Source organism: Lithobates pipiens, unplaced genomic scaffold, assembly GCF_037356315.1.
Source record: "Lithobates pipiens isolate NorthernLeopardFrog02 unplaced genomic scaffold, aLitPip1_a1.2 Scaffold_23, whole genome shotgun sequence".
Lineage (NCBI taxonomy): Eukaryota > Metazoa > Chordata > Amphibia > Anura > Ranidae > Lithobates > Lithobates pipiens.
Window position 1 is genome coordinate 280,860,667 of NW_027507785.1, and position 20,447 is coordinate 280,881,113.

General features: G+C 42.1%; 1 protein-coding gene across 1 annotated transcript in view; it reads left to right on the forward strand.

The window, feature by feature from the left end:
* Window positions 1-14,523, forward strand: part of RAB3B (RAB3B, member RAS oncogene family) — a 161,841-nt gene extending 147,318 nt beyond the window's left edge. The window contains exons 4-5 of the mRNA XM_077453337.1: window positions 6,699-6,823; window positions 13,661-14,523. Coding sequence (XP_077309463.1) covers window positions 6,699-6,823; window positions 13,661-13,842 — 307 coding nt within the window. The 3' untranslated portion in view covers window positions 13,843-14,523. The remainder of the gene's footprint in view (window positions 1-6,698; window positions 6,824-13,660) is intronic.
* Window positions 14,524-20,447: the final 5,924 nt, after the last annotated feature.

The following is a 20,447-nucleotide window of genomic DNA, read 5'->3' on the forward strand; positions in this document are numbered from 1 at the left end:
TTGTATTTCTTGGTTTGAACTAATTTTGTGATGTCCAAATTGCTGAAAGATTATCAATTGTAAATGTTCTAGGAAGAGTCGCATTTTATAAATGTCACCAAAATAGATCCTGACTAGTAACCAATCTTCCTGCACTTTCAAGCCATTTATTGCTGTGACCTTTCGCAAAGCTACTGTAAGGTTTCTCCAAATGATTTAAAAATAGATTAAAAGAATCTTGGCTATAGTTATACCTTAAAGTGGAGTTCCACCCAAAAATTTAACTTTTTTTGAGGGGGGGGGATACCCAGTTTTTATGGGTACCCAGCTCTCACTTCCTCCCCAGACTACGCGGCACCGGAAGTAAGTTCACTTCTCCCCCTTCACCTCCCTGCAATCCTCTGGTACGTGTCACAATGCAGTCTGGTTGGACACATTGGGTACCAATCTTCATCTCAGAGCCAATCAGTGGGCACATTTGTCTCACTGAGTAATCCGGGAGAGGGTACTTAAGGTGCCAAAGTCACGTGGTTCTGAGTACTGGTCCAGAAGTTGTTGCTGACTCCGTGGTCCTGGTCCTCCTGACCAGCCCCCAGGGGCCCTCATGGCCTGGGGTGCGGATCCATCCATTTCCGAGCCTCAGAACTGGCTAGTTCGGGGCGCAGTAACCGGAAGGAGGATTCTTTGGTAAGAGAGCCATGCACAAGGCTAGCTGCTCGGTAAGAGCCTGGAAGCTGAGCTGCCATTGACATTGACTGAATCCACAATTCTTACAGTATCGCCGGACCGGCTGAAAGATTCTGGTACAGTAAGAAAGGTTCCTACTGCTATTCTTCCAGTTATAACTAAGTTTCCAACCAAGTCTGTGTGAGAGACTTTGAAAAGCTAGAATTACCTGTTGGCTGCTAAACCCAAACTTAAGGATTTATCCAACAGTTAAAGAATACAGTTGCGAGTGGCTATTCCCTGGATTGTGTACAGAGAGACTTTTAATGAAGTCAGCAGTTCCAAGCACCTGAGCTAAACTTTACCCTGATACCCTCTATTCCCAACTTAGAGACTGAATTTGTTCAACTGTTTTATGCAAAATAAAAATCCTAACAAGGAATTCAAGCGTCAGTCTCTACACTTACTGGGTCATCAACCCTGGGAACCCCTAGACAAGAACGAGTGCGATCTGGAGGAGGTAATCGGTAAGCCCAGAAAAATTCAGCAGATCCTTCGGGGGTTAGTGCTACATATACATTACCGTATTTATCAGTGTATAACACGCACCCCAATTTTAGGAGGGAATTTTAAGGAAAAAAACTTTTAGGAGGGAAGTTTAAAAAAACTTACATTTACATGCCCATCAATGCAGCCTTATCAGTGTCCATCTGCAGCCTTGCCCATCCATCTGCAGCCATGTCCAGTGTCATTGCAGCATTGTCAGTGTCATTTGCAGCCTTATCAGTGTAGCCTTGTCATTTGCAGCCTTGCCCCAGTGTCATTTTTAGCCTTGTCATTGCAGTCTTAAAGTTTAAAAATGGCGTCCTGTGTACCTCGGCGGCTCTTGGGTCCTCTAAGCGGCTCTCGCGGTGTAACGATCTATTCGGCGACCCATCGCAGTTTGCTACGGAAGTGACGTTCCGTCGCCGCCATCTTGGTACTCCCCACACTCGTCCACAGTAAGGATACACTAAGAAGGGGTAAAGCGGACATGTTGTTACACCCACCGGAGTTTTGCATTTTACACATATTTATAACAGTAGTCAGTTTATATAGTGAAATACAGGACTTAGAACTCCGTCTGACTACTTAGATCTTGAATTTTAAAAGCAGAGGCAACCCTGCTCATCTCACAGGTTTGCTAATCTAACACAAGTTCTCTGCTTTTAAAATTCAACATCTAAGTAGTCAGACTGAGTTGTAAGTACTGTATTTCACTATATACTAACTTTAATGTTATAAATATGTCTAAAATGCAAAACTCCGGTGGGTGTAACAACATGTCCTCTTTACCCCTTCTTAGTGTATCCTTACTGTGGACGAGTGTGGGGTGTAGCAAGATGGCGGCGACGGAATGTCACTTCCGTAGCAAACTGTGATGGGTCACCGAATATGTTACAGCGGCTCTCGGGTCCTCTCGCAGTCCTGAGCGGAGCCGAGAGTAGCCGAGTATACTCGACTTGGCTCACGGTCACGCCCAGTCCCGTGTTATGTCCATCATAGGGCGGGACTGGGCGTGACTGTGAGTGGAGCCAAGCCGAATACACTCGGCTATGTATCTCGGTGGGGCACAAAGGGGCCCCCTATTGGGGGGGGGGGGGGCTCATGGGCTTGAGCTCAGTCAAGCCCAATGGTAAGTCTGGCCCTGGTCACAGGTCCCAGAAGATTGTGAACAGCAGAGGTTATAATTTTATCTAATTTTTATAGAACTAGAGTTAGTGGGTTTGAAATTATTGTATTGTATCTCATCTGAGAAGGAGTCATTATCTCCTTAGGGTGGTAACTGGATTTCTAGGATCACTATTTGAGAGACAGGATAGGTCATAGAATAAGTTGATGTATTATTGGACTTATTGGCATTATCGGGGTTTCCCACCAAAATACACTCTCTTTTTGGGATTTTGGAATTATGTTATGTTAGTTTTTTAAATAAGAGGTAGCGCCAGATACCCCAGTTTTTTAGGTTTTATTTATTGCTGTGGAAACCCCTTGTGGGGACTTCCTTTGGTTTGGGGGGCTGCAACCTAAAAAATATACATATATATTTTTTGAGTTTTTTCTGGTTCTGTCTATCCTATACCTAGAACGCATTAGCGCGGTTTCTCCAATATTTATAACAGGTCCCAGAAGATTGCCCGACCATTAACAGCACGGCTTGCGTGTGAAGCCATAGCCAGGTGCCCACAGTTAGATTGTCGGCGCTTTGGAGAGGAGAAGGAGAGGAGCCCATATTGCTGGACTGTGGGACAGGTGAGTGTCTGATAATTAAAATTCAGCAGCTACACTTTTTGTAGCTGCTGACTTTTAAATGGGTGAAACTCTGCTTTAACCACTACAATACTGGGCACTTTCGCCCCCTTCCTTCCCACACAAGTTTTCAGCTTTCAGCACTCTCGCACTTTTAATAACAATTGCGCAGTCATGCTATGCTGTACCCAAATGAAATTTTGATCATTTTGTTCGCAAAAATAGAGTTTTCTTTTGGTGGTATTTATTCACGACTCCGTTTTTAATTTTTTGCGATTATAAGTGAAAAAATAGCAGAAATTTGGGAAAAAAAATAATATTTTCTTCTTTCTATTTTTAAAGAAATCCAATAAAATCGAATTTTGTCATAAATTTAAGGCAAAATGTATTCTGCTACATGTCTTTGGTAAAAAAAATTCTGTTAGGTGTATAATAATTGGCTTGTGTGATCACACAAATGTTCATGTACAGATTCTTTGCAAAATAGCTCAAGCTCTGTCAGATTGGATGGAGAGCGTCCGTGAACAACAATTTTCAAGTCTTGCTACAGATTCTTAATTGGATTTAAGCCTGGGCTATGACTGGGCCATTCTAACACATGAATATGCTTCGATGGAAACCATTCCATTGTAGTTCTGACTGTATGTTTCGGGTTTTCTGCTAAAAGGTGAACCCCTGCCCAAGTCTCAAGTCTTTTGCAGACTCTAATGCTGCGTACACACGACCGGACTTTCCGAAGGACTTGGTCCGGCGGACAATTCGATGGACTTTGCAGCTGAGTCTCAACACAAAGGTTAAAGAATTGGAGCTTTGGTGATGCTCAGACGGCAGCACCATCTTATCTACAAGGGAACAATGGCAGTTGAACAATGTTTTCTAGTCTATCTATCAGATAATGGTCCGCTAGGGCGATGAAATGTAATTTCAATGGGTAACATTTGTTTTTAAGTCAAACATTGTAAATATCAAGATATAGTAATGCTGTGGGGGGAAAAGCTAGACCTTAATGCCGCGTACACACGAGCGGACTTTTCAACATCCAAAGTCCGACGGACTGATTCCGTCAGACTATTCGATCGTGTGTGGGCTGCAACGGACTTTTGATTCGCCAAAGTCTGACGGACTTTAGAATATGGAACATGCTTCAAATTTTTCCGCCGGAACTCCGCCGGACCCGGTCCCTTCGAAAAATTCGCTCGTGTGTATGCTATTCCGACGGACTAAAACCGACGCTAGGGCAGCTATTGGCTACTGGCTATGAACTTCCTTATTCGAGTCGAGTCGTACGTCATCACGTTCGAATCCGTCGGAGTTTAGTGTGATTGTGTGTGGCCAAGTCCGCTCAGTCGAAAAGTCCGTCAGAACTCTGTCGGAACTCCGGCAGAACTCCTTCGGAAGTCTGTCGGACATAAGTCCTCTCGTGTGTACGGGGCTTTAGAGTCTCTAAGGCAAAAAGGGTGAACAAACTCACCGAAAGTTCATGCTTAAAGTGGTATTAAAGCCAAACATTTATTATATTGCAGCTTACCAATTCTTAGATGTTATGGTTGCATCAGTTTCCTTGTTAGGCTTTCTTTCTTCAATTTTTCATCTGGTGATTCAGCCAGCAAGTCTGTTGTTTTTCAAAGCTCTCCAGCAAAATGAATCAGTTTACATGGATGAGACAAATTACTTAAAGTGGTTGTAAACCCTTACAACACACTTTGACCTACAGGTAAGCCTAGATTAAGGCTTACCTGTAGGTCCAAGAAATATCTCCTAAACCTATACGGTTTAGGAGATATTTGCCCGAAGACAGGCGCACTGAGCGTGGCATTTCCAACGACGGAGCTGCCGCGCGTGTCGGCTCCTGTGTACATGCGCGGGAGTGACGTCATCGCGACTTCGCCGAATGACAGCGGTGGAGCTGCGAGACCCCACCGGGAAGATGCATGCGCCGGACTACAGGGGACAGCGGTGACTTCGCTGGCTCCTGTGTCAGGTAAGTGACACATAATGGACTACTATGCGATGCATAGTAGTCCATTATGCTTTGACTTTGCAGGGAATGAAAGAGGAAGTAAACTCATCAGGGTTTACTTCCTCTTTAAAGAGGAACTGCAGTCTGCTCGCATAATTTTTAAGAAAAACATCTTTGCCATTCTGAAGCTTCCCTACAACCACTCTGCATATTATTTTATATATACTGTGATTCTGTACTTGCCAAATATGCTGCAGAAACCTTCCTCCACTGACCCTGGCTGCAATCTGGCAGCTGACTGTTCACTTCCTTTATTTACACAGCCACACACCTCCAGCTCTGCAGCTCTCATTGGCCCTCTTATGACTTATTCCCCCCTCCCTTCGTGGCAAACTCTCAGGATAGTGATAGAGAGAGCTGTGCATGATGTCATCAGCCTAGGCTTTTTTTTACAGACAAGAAACAGGAAGTGTTAAAACAACAGGGGCAGAAGATTCAATAGATTGAAAGATGAAAAATGACTGAAGTTTCACTTTAACACTAGCAGGGGTGAATAAAATAATTGTTTTTATTTATGCTAAATCTTTATCTCAAAGTGAAAAAAACCTGTTTGCTGTAACTGATTATAAAGTGTTGGCTGGAGTTTGGCTTTAAAGCAGTTGTATACTCTGCTTTCACATTTTTACCTACAGGTATGCCTATAATAAGGTTTACCTGTAGGTAAAATGAATATCTCCTAAACCTGTATGGTTTAAGAGATATTCACATTGCATGCAGCCACTGACATCAGCGGCGCACACGCTCTGAAGGTCCGGCGCATGCTGCCAGAAAATTGGAGCTCCTTGCTGGAAAGAGGACTCCTGCGTGCAGGAGGTGTGTTACTGGCCAGATCAGCAGGTGAAAAGAGGGAAAAGCCAAAAAAAAAAACAAATGCAGCAACCACATCCAATGATTGGTAAGCTGCAATATATTACATTTTTGGTTTTGAGTTTATACCGCTTTAACTGGAATGTTAGTGGATTTGATTATGCAAAGATCTACTTAGACAACTCTTAAAGCGGATCTTCAGTCATTTTTTTCAACTTTCCATCTATTAAAATCCCCTGCCCTTGTTTTATCTTTGGATAGTAAAACATTTTTTTTTCTGCCAGTAAATACCTTCTACAACCCACTTCCTGTTTCTGCCTAGGCTTATGACATCATGCACAACTCTCTCTCCCACTCTCATGAGAGTTTGCCAGGAAAGGATGAGTCATAAGAGGGCCAATGAGAACTGCAGAGCTTGAGGTGTTTGTGTATATTCAGGAAGTGAACAGGCAGCAGCTTTAGCTGCCCACAGTTAAAATGGTTGCAGCCAGACTCAGTGGAGGGAGATTCCTGCAGCATATTTGGCAAGTACAGAATGACAGTATATATAAAATAATATGCAAAGTGGTTGGGGGGAAGCTTCAGAATGGCAAAGATGTTTTTATTACAAATTATGTGAGCAGACTGCAGTTCCTCTTTAAGCTAAAATTATGAACAAGACAAGTTAAAAATGTTGTCATTGTATTATTGCACCAAATCAAATATATTATCTCAACTGTTCATTTTCTAAATGCCAATGGAAGTTTCTTTCCGTATATGAATTGATATGAAGTGACTCCCTGCAGGAAAGTTCTAACATGCCACCAAGCTTTCTTGGATAGTAAGGTGGAATGTTTTTTGGCACCTGTGTTGAGACTCTGCAGGCACTGTCTAGGGAATCTATACAAAAGTCTAATGATTGATTCCTTAAACTATGTTGTCTTCTTTTTTTTTTTAGGGCTACACAGATAAAAACCTATTCCTGGGACAATGCACAGGTCATTTTGGTTGGAAATAAGTGTGACATGGAGGATGAGAGAGTGATACCTGCAGAGAAAGGAAAGCACCTAGCTGAACAACTTGGTATGTGTTGTGCTGCAGCACCCTCTGCTGGCATTCACACAAATTTTAAAGGCACTTTTTGCTAAGTATATTGTCTCTTGTGTAGATTTTCCTCTTTTTATGTCCTACCCAGTGAGATCAGTCCTAAATTTATATGGCTATTTTTGCAAAATTTCACATGCCCACTGATATACTGTTAGTTATTACTAACTTGCTCAAAAATAATGGATTTTATACCCTTACAAATGATTATGGCAGCTGGCGACACTGAAAGATGATAATAATTACAGCAGAAGATGATGCTAGAATGGAAGATTGCTTACAAATGAGGATGAACGATGATTTGCAGCAGAATGCACTGGAGTACATTGGAAGCAAACATTGATAAAGTTTTGCCAAAAAAGTGAAGTTGGTAGTTTTGTGGCAAACTGAATTTCCCAAAATTCTGCTGCGAATCCCCAGTTACAGAAAATGCATATTTGGCATCCACCCAGCCTCCTTGTCCCATTCAATTATCTGATTCAGTGATGCTACCTCCTATTTTAGCATCCCCATACATTGGACAGAGGTGATAATGCTTGGTCATCTGGCTAGAGTCAAAGGAATTACATATTTAAAGCTGCATTGGTGAAACGAGAAGTCATCTGCCTGTCTCTCTGTGCAGGGTTATAGAGGTGTAAGATGGGCTGAACAGAATTACAATCTCTTTAGCAGGTGAAATAGTAAAAATATATCTATATCAGCTGTTTATGCCCCCTGGTGCCCAACCCATGGTCCATGACACTCTTTGTGCAGCCTTTAGGGCTCCTGCAGAGAGTAATCTGTGCTTCCCTACTGCCCCGTTATAGCAGTGATTTCTAGCAGTCTCATGTAATATGTGTCCTGAAGCTTATCGCCAGTCTACAACAACTCCTATTAGCAGGTTCTCGGCCTCTGACAATCTCGTGCATTAATCTAACATCATATCTGCAGTCTCTGATCATCTCATGTATCATATTTGCTGTCTGACCATTTCTTGTATCATGTCTGCAATCTATGACCATCTTTAGCATCATGTCCACACTCTCTGACCATCTCTAACATCATGTCTGCAGTCTCTAAATATCTCTAGTATCACGTCTGCAGTCTCTGACCATCTCTAACATCATGTCCACACTTTCTGACCATCTCTTGTACCATGTCCGCAGTCTCTGACCATCTCATGTATCATATCTGCAGTCTCTTTTTCTTATATCATGTCTGCAATCTATGACTATCTCTTGCATCATGTCTGCACTCTCTGACCATCTCTAGCATCATGTCCACAGTCTCTGACTATCTCAAACATCATGTCCACACTTTCTGACCATCTCTTGTCCGCAGTCTGTGATCATCTCTTGTATCATATCTGAAGGCTCTGACCATTTCTTGAATCATGTCTGTAGTCTCTGACCATCTCTTGCATCATGTCTGCAGTCCATGAATGTCTCCTGTGCCATTGCCTGCAGTCTCCAACCATCTCTTGTTTCATGCAGATAGTCTATCCTGTTGTGTATCTGCTGTTTCTGATGCAAAATATTCACTGAATTTTATCTGGAGCCATTTGGTGATGTTGAGGACCACATTTGAAACCCACCATATTGAGAAACTTGACCACCACTGCTCCATCATTTGGCTGTCAAATGTCAGAGCCTGTATTGATGATTAAGGCCTTGCATTTGACAGTTACATGACAGATGAAATTGAGAATCCATGTACAGACTGGGTTTTAGGATTCCAGGGGCTCTAAGGGGTACATAGCTCAGTTTCAAGACTAATGCAGGTATTTGCAGGCATAACGATGCACTTAAAAACGAAGCCATTGGTTTTAATAAAATTAACGTGACCTAGTTATAAAAGTTTTAAATGGATTTTAAACACCCTTGTGCACCTTCCCAAACCTTCAATTTTTTTTTTAAGGCAGACCTGAACTTTCATTTTAGATCAGCATTTAGCAGACACCCTACATGATTTTTTCTGACCTGTACCGAGCAGAGGATATGCATGATGCTTGCAAAGCAATCGTCCCAGGATTTTATCTTTCCTGGAGGGAGAATCTACAGCCCTGTTTGGTGAATTAAAAAAAAAAATTCTGAAGGAAAAGTGCAAGTCATATTGTAGAAGTGGGGTAGACCAACTCCCGTGGTGCCTGAATGAGCCCTGCTGCGACTCAGGTTTCTTGCTATAAGAGTATGCTATACCACATGTCCCCACGTTCTACCCATCACCCTGCTGCTCCGATCAGCACTAGAGGACAATGGCCGCTGATGGTTTTGCAAAGAAGTCACAAGTACAGCAGCATCAGCTGAAATCCATGCTCCTCTTTGTTATCATTCCAGCTGATTGTGTGCATTGTAGTGTTGCTCTATAGAACATCCCTAGTCATCAGTCTACATTGTCAACCTGCTGTATAGCTAGCAGGGCCATCCCAGCTTCTGATCCAGACTAGATAGGGGCAAAACATAACTATGCTCTATCCATCTCTACTGAAACTTTTTGTGTCCAGCCACTAAAGTCTTGTAAGATTTATTTATTTTTTCTGTTGATAAGCATGTCATAAAGCTCAAGAAAATTGAAATAATAAAAAAAAAAAAGCAGATCATATTTGGCAGATTCCTTGATGAGAACCAGTTATGACTGGGCTTATGCAAGAACCATAATGTCGGTGCCTCCCGGCCCTTTAAGAGGTTTCTGATGCTGGGAGGTGGAGCAGGGTTTCTTATCATGTGACCACTGGGATTGGCTGTCACATGATCGAAAAGTGGCGTGCTCAGCTCTGTTTACATTCTGGTAAACATATATGTGGCTTTTCGCCGAGAGACCGCATATATGCGTACCATCGCGGTGAAGGGTTAAAGTACATTTTTTTTTATGATTTGCCATCTTTGTCCAATTGGGAAATAAACCTTTATATCCTGTCCAAAAACCAATTGGGGAGCAAGTGTAAATTTCTCCAAAGTGGGGACATCCCTGGTTGTCCTCAAAACATTTGTGTCTCTATTAGAAGACTTCCACTCTTGCTGTTAACCCAAAATTTGGGATTTTCTTTTACTTCACTTCCAAGAACATGAATCTCCCCAATGGGGAACAGACAGCAGTAAAAACTGAAAGGTGTTTAATCTCTCTCCACTCTATTCAAAACTAAAAAAAATTGCCTTTAGTTATTAAAATTTAGTAAATTTAAAGATTTAGATTCGTCCCCCATCAAAACACTGGAAAGTACTTTTGTCTTTTATGTCTTGTGTTTATACACCACTGACTTATTGCACAGTTCTTTACAGAGAACATAGAACAATTTACATCAGTCTGTGTGCACTGAAGGAGCTTACAATCTAATTTCACTATTACATTCACAAGGGCCAATTTGGGAGGAAGGCAATTAACTTATCAGGGTTGCCCTATGGACAGGTCATTTTAGGGCCCATTCACATCAAGGCTGTTGCAGTGCATTTAACATGCATTACATTACATAATAACATGCTTTGCATAAAGACAGTCTGTTCATCTAAACAGGCTGCCTAATGCACCACAATGTAACAAAAATCACACTTCTGCATTTTTACTAGTGCAATGCCTGCCAATGCATTGCAGTGCCTTACTTTGCATTGTAGTGCACTGTAACACAAATGTATTGTGGTGTCATTGAGAGTTAATGACACTGCAGCACTCCAACACATGTAATCTGTATTACAGCTAAACACATTAGCCCCTATTCACACTGGAGTTTTTCTTCTCATTTCCCCATGCCTGACTATGTTTATTATGCAGATTTCTAATTGTCCCGTATACCCCTGTACACTCAGTTGGCCTATGCTCAAAAAATACATGAGTTTTTTTCTTTTTTTTTTTTTTTTTTTGTATATTCAGACATTTTTGGCCTCATAAACTTCAATGTCAGAGCCTATGATACGCATGAGCACATGATACACACGTTGTTACATGTGAAAAACTCCTTTCCTATAGAACTGCTCACCTTCTCTTGCCCAGCCAAGAAAACAAATGCCTGAAGTTTAATAGACATGCAAAAATGCCCAACTGCACCCTTAGTTGCCTCTTTCCCTATGGAAACAACTCATCAACAACAGCCTACCTCTTTATAAAGATACGTATGCAAATAGAGGTCACCCCCAACAAATATGACAAAATCTGGTCTAAATGGCTGGCAGAACCCTCCTCTGCCTCAGAGTTCTAACAGAATCTCCGCACGGTGGCTTTCGAGTGGGTGCAAACTGTGCACAACAAGTATAAGCCCTTGTACACACGGTCGGAGATTCCGACAGAATGTCGGATATTCCGACTGTGTGTGGTCTGCATCGGACTGTTTCCATCGGAATATCCGACGGACCAAGTTTTCCAACTTGCCGGTAACATTTTCTGACAAAATGCTCCTATCGGACATACTCCGATCATGTGTAGCCTACTCCGACGGACAAAGTGCCACGCATGCTCAGATCAAATTCCTAGACCAAAGCTATTGGCTACTAGCCTGAACATAGTCCCATCGTAACGAAATAATGTCATCATGTTATGTACAATCTGATTTACCGACAACTTAGTCTGACCGTGTGTATGCAACATCATTTCCGGACCTCTTCCGGAATTGATCTGTCGGAATTACTCCGACGGATATGGTTGTCGGAATCTCCGACCGTGTGTACAAGGGCTTAGAGGTGTCACCCTATCATATACAAGTATGAACTACATTACCTAGTGACCCATTGATCTGTGCTTTTGTACATGGTATCACAATTCGAGCTTCATGTGTGCTGTTTATTTATGACAAGACAAACATGAAGTCCTCACAGGGGCCATATCGTTACCTTGTAAGACCAATGTATGTTTAACTGTTTCTTTTGTTCTTCTCATTGCAAACCAATAAAAAAGATTATTTTTTTTAAATGCCCAACTGCAGCAGTTGCACCAATTTTTTTCTTGACTCTTAAAAAAATAAAAAAATAAAAATATGTAAGCTGTATTAACAAAAGCTGTACACACTGAATTGGGCACTCCAGGTTCGCCCCATTAATAACATGTATATTTTTCATACTTAATGGTAAACTCCTCAAATCAGTGGGAGTACATCGGTAAGGACCATTAAGCAAAAACTGATTTGACTCAACCACCAGTAGAAAAAACAGCATATGCAGTGCCTTGATTTTTTTTATACCCCTTGAAATTTTCCACATTTTGTCAAGTTAGAACTAAAAACGTAAATTAATTTTTTGGGGATATTATGTGATAGACCAACACAAAGTAGCACATAATTGTGAAGTGGAAGGAAAATTATAAAATGTTTTTCAACATTTTTTACAAAGAAAAATTTGAAAAGTGAGGCGTGCATTTGTATTCAGCCCCCCTGAGTCAATACTTTGTAGAACCACCTTTTAGTGCAATTACAGCTGCAAGTCTTTTTGGGGATGTTGCTACCAGCTTTGCACATCTAGAGAGTGATATTTATGTCCATTTTTCCTTGCAAAATAGCGTAAACTCTGTCAGATTAGATGGAGAGCATATGTGAACAGCAATTTTCAAATCTTGTCACAGATTCTCAATTGGATTTAGGTCTGGACTTTGGCTGGGCCATTCTAACACATGAATATGCTTTGATCTAAACCATTCCATTGTAGCTCTGGTTGTATGTTTAGGGATGTTGTCTTGCTTGGAAGGTAGGTGAACCTCCACCCTAGTGTCAAGTCTTTTGCAGACTATTAACAGGTTTTCTTCCAAGATTGCCCTGTATTTGGCTCTATCTTCCCATCAACTCTGACCAGCTTCCCTGTCCCTGCTGAAGAAAAGAATCCCTACAACATGATGCTGAAACCACCATGTTTCACGGTGGGGATGGTGTGTTCAGAGTGATGGGTAGTGTTAGTTTTCTGCCACACATACTTTTGGTCTCATCTGACCAGAGCACCTTCTTCCACATGTTTGCTGTGTCCCCCACTTGGCTTCTCGCAAACTGTAAACAAGACTTCTTATGGCTTTCTTTCAACAATGTCTTTCTTCTTGTCACTCTTCCATAAAGGCCAGATTTGTGGAGAGCACAACTAATAGTTGTCCTGTGGACAGATTCTCCCATCTGAGCTGTGGCTCTCTGTAGCTCCTCCAGAGTTATCATGGGCTTCTTGGCTGCTTCTCGGAGTAATGCTCTTCTTGCCCAGCCTGTCAGTTTAGGTAGACAGCCATGTCTTGGTAGGTTTGCAGTTGTGCCATCCATCCATTTTCAGATGATGGATTAAACAGTGCTCCATGAGATGTTGGGATCATTTTTTTTATAAGCTAACCCTGCTTTAAATTTCTCTACAACTTTATCACTGACCTGTCTGGTGTGTTCCTTGGCCTTCATGATGCGGTTTGTTCATCAGGGTTTTCTTACAAACCTCTGAGGGCTTCACAGAACAGCTGTATTTATACTGAGATTAAATTACACACAGGTAGACTCTATTTACGAATTAGGTGACTTCTGAAGGCAATTTGTTTCACTAGATTTTAGTTGGGGTATCAGAGTAAAGGGGCCTGAATAAAAATGCACACCACACTTTTCAGATATTTCTTTTTAAAAAATGTTGAAAACCATTTATCATTTTCCTTCCACTTCACAATTATGTGCCACTTTGTGTTGGTCTATCACATAAAATTCCAATAAAATACATTTACCGTTTTGGTCGTAACGTGACAATGTGGAAAATTTCAAAGGGTATGAATACTTTTTCAAGGCACTGTAAATGTATTTTTTTTTGTGTATACAGTAGTTCCACCTAATATGCCTAATATATTCCACCTAAATGTGCCCAATATATACCGACTTCAGTCCTTAATCATATTTTTTTATGCACACAGGTTTTGAATTCTTTGAAGCCAGTGCCAAGGAGAATATTCAGGTGAAACAGGTTTTTGAACGCCTTGTTGATATCATCTGCGACAAGATGTCCGAGAGTCTTGAAAATGAGAATTCGGCAGCCAGTGGAGGCAAAAACTTGCGCTTTGACTCCAATCCCCCACAACAAAAGTGTTCATGTTAACCCAATTACCACCTTGTCTGGAACCAACCAAAACCCCTTGAACTCCAAACCATGTTAACATTTTCATTGGAGCCACTATACCAATACTTAGAACTCTCCCCAGATAAAAGGGCTGGGATCTGATCCCACAAAGCAGAATATCAATCCCTAGAAATTAGCTGCTGACCTCTGTGTGCAAAAGAAGGGTAATTCCTGTGTGTCATATTATGCTTTAAAATCAGCAAGGGCAACCTACAATATACATCCCAACTGTCCCAAAATTGACCAGTCATGATCTTATGTGACAAAAACACATTTTACCAAAGGTGGGCAATGGTCTCAACTACATATGGTCAAATTTGGGACAGGCTTTTGGTGGAAGTCCACTTTTTCACTGAGACTTAAGAATTAGCTGTTCACCAGTTGATGAAATATAAGTTCCAGCATGCCGTGCCAACTATGTATGCTGAGTCTTGAAGGTGGCAGCATGCCCTTGCCCACTTACAGTGACTACATTGTCTTACTTGTGTGATTTGTGTTAGTCTTTGTTCTTAAACTTGCATTTTTATTACTGTTGAAATCTTTGTGTCTTCAATGTGTTTGCAGGTATTTTTTAATGTTTTAGAAATGTACATATATAAATATATTTTGATGTTAAATCTAAAGACATTGCCATTAAAGTCATTCTTTGTTAGGAATGAATCTTGGTTGTATGTTTTTTTTCCCCCCATTTTTATATGTAATAAGTGTCAACAACGTTGAACAAAATTTTGGACAGATCAAGAACAGAGAATAAAAATCAATGAAAATGATTGCATGAAAATAGTGTTACACTCAGAAATCAGCACCCTTCTGTATTCTACCAAACCAGGACTCTTACTACTATCTTTAGCTAGTATAGCCTAAAGAGACCTTGTCGCTGCACATCTACGTAAAATGTTAGTTCACCCTTATGCCCCGTACACATGTTCCGATTGTCGTAAAACAGATTGTTCACATTTTGTTGCATACAACTAAGATCGAATACAACAGTGCAAAATGTGTGTAAGATTTTTGTCGTACGATTCTGTAAAAATCTTCTGTTGTGCGTAGCTACGTATTTTAAATGATGTAAAATATGTGTGACCCCTGTGTCCTTCTGGTTTATTTTCGTGTTTCCAAGCTTGCGTGGTGTTTGTCGAACAACTTTTATTGGACGCATACTGTACTGATTACACGATTGTCATACGATGGGCTGTCATCCGACCAAAGTTTTCCTGTTTGTCCCTTCGGATTTGGTTGGACGGACTGTCATGATCGGCTGTCGAAATCCGCGTACTAACGATCAGATTATCAAACGATCTGTCCGAAAGCGACTTTTGTGGTCCGATAATCGGAACATGTGTACGGGGCATTACAGAAAAAAAATGAAGAAGTGAACACTGGACTAGCTACCCTCCCCCCCCCCCCCCCCAATTGTTCTTACCTCCAGCTATGCTGAGCTGTCAGTGCTACTGCAGCTGGTCCAGTGATTTGAAATCCCTCTTTTCCCTCTGTGCAGCACTTCCGGCAGAGAGATTCTTTGTGCAAGATCAGAATCTTTCTGGTCCACCTGGATGCGATGTACAGAAAGGTAGGGGGGAGCATGGATTTCAAAACTCCGAGCTACTGGACCAGCTGCAGGAGCCCTGACAGCTAAGCATCCTCAGAGGTAAGTACAGGAGGACCAGGGGGTGGGGAGGGTGTACTGTACAGTGTTATTTTTTTTACCTTTTCATATTTGTTTGTAAAGTTAAACACTTTAAAAAAGAAGTATGGATTTTTCTTTTTGCAGATTCATACTTACCTGGTGGGTGGATGCTGCATCTGTCCTCCGCTGGGGACTACTGAGATCACTTGGTTCTCACAGCTTCCTGAGCAGAGAGCTGGTACTGTCAGTCACCAGCTCATTGCTCTGCCCCCTGCGCTCACTGGAGCACTGGGCTGTGGAGGGGGCGGGAGCAGCTGGCTCAGGCTCTCAGTGGCTTGCTGACAGGCTGAGTCGGGTGCTGGTCCAGGCATGAGGATGGATCCTGACTTCATTGTCGTGATCTTGCTCAAGCCCAGCCTGGCTCTGTGATGTCAGCTGACAGAGGGCTTCTGAGAGCCTGAGTCGGCCGCTCCCACCCCCTCCACAGTCCAGCGCTCCAGTGAGCGAGGGGGGCAGAACAGAGAGACAGTCACCTGCATTCTGCTCAGGAAGCTGTGATAACCGAGTGATCGTGTGATCCACAGGAGAAGTATAGCCAAATGAGCTTTGCCTGTACTCCTTTTAGCGATTGTGAAATATAGTTTTCATGAAATAATTTCTTTCTGCATTTTTCAGCCTCCTTGTAACATCCCCCATGAGCTCCCAACCTCTTCTTTTCTCACTCACTTCCACTTGGAATGAGAAGTGCACATTAGTTGTGGTCATGTGTATGAGGATGAGATTGTGAAGTCACCACCCGCCTCTCCACCTGTCCAATCATGGAGCAGTATGCTAAGTACGACACGTTTCCTGAATGGTGCCCGTGCCGAGTGAGCAACCTCCAGCAGCGCAGCGGATCCAGCAGTTAGTGAAGATCAATGTAGTAGCAGTGCCTCCTACAGTGAAATCCAGCATCTAGAGGGATCCCACAAATAAGGCACATACACATACACTTACATTGGCCCAAGCTTTAATTTTTTTTTTTTTTTTTTTTATTATTATTAATTATGAACACATAGGCTGTTATCAGCAGTTTTTGGCAGGGGCGTTTTCTGCCTGGGGAAAAAAAACCCACAGAATTAGTGGGTTTTCAGATGAGTTTTTCAGCTTTAAAAACTCTAACTTAAAAAAAAAAAGCTGAAAATAGTTTAAAAACACTGAAGAACGTGGCTAGTTTTTGAGCCATAAGCTTTTATAGGAGTATAGTTTTGCTAAAAACACTGAAAGACTCACTCTACAGTTACAGCTTTCTACAGCTAACGTTACTGTTTTTTTTTTTTTTAATAACGTCCAGTGTGCATGAGGACATGTGAACCTGTTTTGTTGATGCCAGGCAATGCATCTTGTTTCGTGCAGAACCAAGGCTACTATGACACTGCATGTGAAACTAATCCTTAATAATTTCAACCTTTTCCCCATGTTTAAATTGCTGATTTTAGGTGGATCCAGAGACAACATGTGAAATTTGTTTCCGTCTGCTGTGATGTCTCTCTTCCGCCTAATATTATCTGATTAGAATAATCCCTTCCTTATCTCCACATGACAGCTAATCTATTGTCCCACAGTCATCTGTGTATCTGCTTTTCATATCAGGCATCGTAACTGAAGGGGAACGACAAGTTGCAGCATGCCCTGTCTTCTACTTTTTAGCAGGGAGTGATTGTCCTCATAGAGAACCTGAACAAGAGAAAGAGAGTGGGACTTTATATGAGGCATGCATCCCAGGAGATAACATGATAACAATGAAATTGGCAATTAACTAAAGACATTAACAGCTTAAGAACCGCCTCCTGCACATATATACGTTGGCAGAATGGCACGGCTGGGCACAAGCACGTACCTGTACGTTGCTCTTTAAGTGCCCAGCCCTGGGTCAGGAGCGCGCCGCCGGTGGCGCGCTCCTAAGCTCTGTGACCGTGGGACCAGTGGACCCGATCACCACTGGTGTCCCACAATCGGGTCACAGAGCTGAAGAACAAGGAGAGGTCTGTGTAAACAAACCTCTTCCCGTGCTTCCTACCGTGGCTGTCGCCGATCGTCTGTTCCCATTTATAGGGAAAGACGATCAGTGACGTCACATGCCAGGCCACGCCCCCTACAATAAAAAAAAAAAGCATAAGGTCACACATAACCCCTCCTCGCCCCCTAGTGGTTAACTCCTTCGCTGCCAGTGTCATTTACACAGGAATCGCACTGATTGCTGTATAAATGACAATGGTCCCAAAAATGTCCGATGTGTCCGCCATAATGTAGCAGTCACAATAAAAATCACTGATCACCGCCATTACTAGTAAAAAAAATATATATATATTAATAAAAATGCTATATAACTATCCCCTATTTTGTAAACGCTATAACTTTTGCGCAAACCAATCAATAATCGCTAATTGCGATTTTTTTTAACCAAAAATATGTAGAAGAAAACGTATCAGCCTAAACTGAGGGAAAAAAAATGTTTTTTATAGATTTTTTATAGCAAGAAGTAAAAAATATTAAAAAAAAAATCGCAGAGGTGATCAAATACCACCAAAAGAAAGCTCTATTTGTGGGAAAAGAAGGATGCCAATTTTGTTTGGGAGCCACGTCGCACGACCGTGCAATTGTCAGTTAAACGACGCAGTGCCGAATCGCAAAAAGGGGCCTGGCCCGGGGCTTAAAGTGGTTGTAAACCCTTACAAAGCACTTTGACCTACAGGTAAGCCTAGATTAAGGCTTACCTGTAAGGTCCAAGAAATATCTCCTAAACCTAAAAGGTTTAGAAGAGATTTGCCGAAAGACAGGCACTGCTGTCTACGGTGCATGCGCCGTAGACAGCGGCGCGCAGGCGCAGTGAGCGTGCCGCGGTCAACGGCGATATGCCGTGAGTGGCGGCTCCCGTGCACATGCGCGGGAGTGACATCATCGTGGCTTCACCGAATGACAGCGGCGGAGCAGCTAGACCCACGAGAAGATGGATGAGCCGGACTACAGGGTACAGTGGTGACTTCGCTGGCTCCTGTGTCAGGTAAGTGACACATAATGGGCTACTATGCGATGCATAGTAGTCCATTATGCTTTACCTTTGCAGGGAATGAAAGAGGAAGTAAACTCATCAGGGTTTACTTCCTCTTTAAGTGGTTAAATAAAGGCATTGCATAACATCAATTGGCATTCAATAGTTTAATTGTATATAAAGTAAAACAGTAACAATAGCATTATAGAATAACATCGTTAATTCATACTGTAAACGTTGTAAAGGATCAATTTCATTAAGGCATATCTCCACAATAAATAATTATAACCCTGATTAGCAAGTATATTCCAATTGATATACAGTGGTGTGAAAAAGTGTTTGCCCCCTTCCTCATTTCCTGTTCCTTTGCATGTTTGTCACACTTAAGTGTTTCGGAACATCAAACCAATTTAAACAATAGTCAAGGACAACACAAGTAAACACAAAATGCAATTTGTAAATGAAGGTGTTTATTATTAAAGGTGAAAAAAAATCCAAACCATCATGGCCCTGTGTGAAAAAGTGATTGCCCCCCTTGTTAAAACATACTATAACTGTGGTTGTCAACACCTGAGTTCAATTTCTCTAGCCACACCCAGGCCTGATTATTGCCACACCTGTTCACAATCAAGGCATCACTTAAATAGGAGCTGCTTGACACAGTAAGGTCCACCAGAAGATCCTTAAAAGCTACACATCATGCCGAGACCCAAAGAAATTCAGGAACAATTGAGAAAGAAAGTAATTGAGATCTATCAGTCTGGTAAAGATAAAGCCATTTCCAAAGCTTTGGGAATCCAGTGAACCACAGTGAGAGCCATTATCCACAAATGGCGAAGACATGGAACAGTGGTGAACCTTCCCAGGAGTGGCCGGCCGCCCAAAATTACCCCAAGAGCGCAGCGACGACTCATCCAAGAGGTCACAAAAGACCCCACAACAACGTCCAAGGAACTGCAGGCCTCACTTGCCTCAGTTAAGGTCAGCGTTCATGCCTCCACCATCAGGTAAAGACTGGGCAAAAATGGCCTGCATGGCAGAGTTCCAAGGAGAAAACCACTGCTGAGCAAAAAGAACATCAAAGCTCGTCTCAATTTCTCCACAACACATCTTGATGATCCCCAAGACTTTTGGGACAACATTCTGTGGACCGATGAGACAAAAGTGTAACTCTTTGGAAGGTGTGTGTCCAAGTATATCTGGCGTAGAAGGAACACTGCATTTCATAAAAAGAACATTATACCAACAGTAAAATATGGTGGTGGTAGTGTGATGGTCTGGGGCTGTTTTGCTGCTTCAGGACCTGGAAGACTTGCCGTGATAAAAGGAACTATGAATTCTGCTGTCTACCAAGAGATCCTGAAGGAGAATGTCCGACCATCTGTTCGTGTACTCAAGCTGAAACGAACTTGGGTTCTGCAGCAGGACAATGATCCTAAACACACCAGCAAGTCCACCACCGAATGGCTGAAGAAAAACAAAATGAAGACTTTGGAGTGGCCTAGCCAAAGTCCTGACCTGAATCCTATTGAGATGTTGTGGTATGACCTTAAAAAGGCCGTTCATGCTCGAAAACCCTCTAATGTAACTGAATTAGGACAATTCTGCAAAGATAAGTGGGCCAAAATTCCTCCAGGACGCTATAAAAGCCTCATTGCACGTTATCGCAAACGCTTGGTTGCAGTTGTTGCTGCTAAGGGTGGCCCAACCAGTTATTAGGTTTAGGGGGCAATCACTTTTTCACACAGGGCCATGATGGTTTGGATTTTTTTTCACCTTTAATAATAAACACCTTCATTTACAAATTGCATTTTGTGTTTACTTGTGTTGTCCTTGACTATTGTTTAAATTGGTTTGATGTTCCGAAACACTTAAGTGTGACAAACATGCAAAGGAACAGGAAATGAGGAAGGGGGCAAACACTTT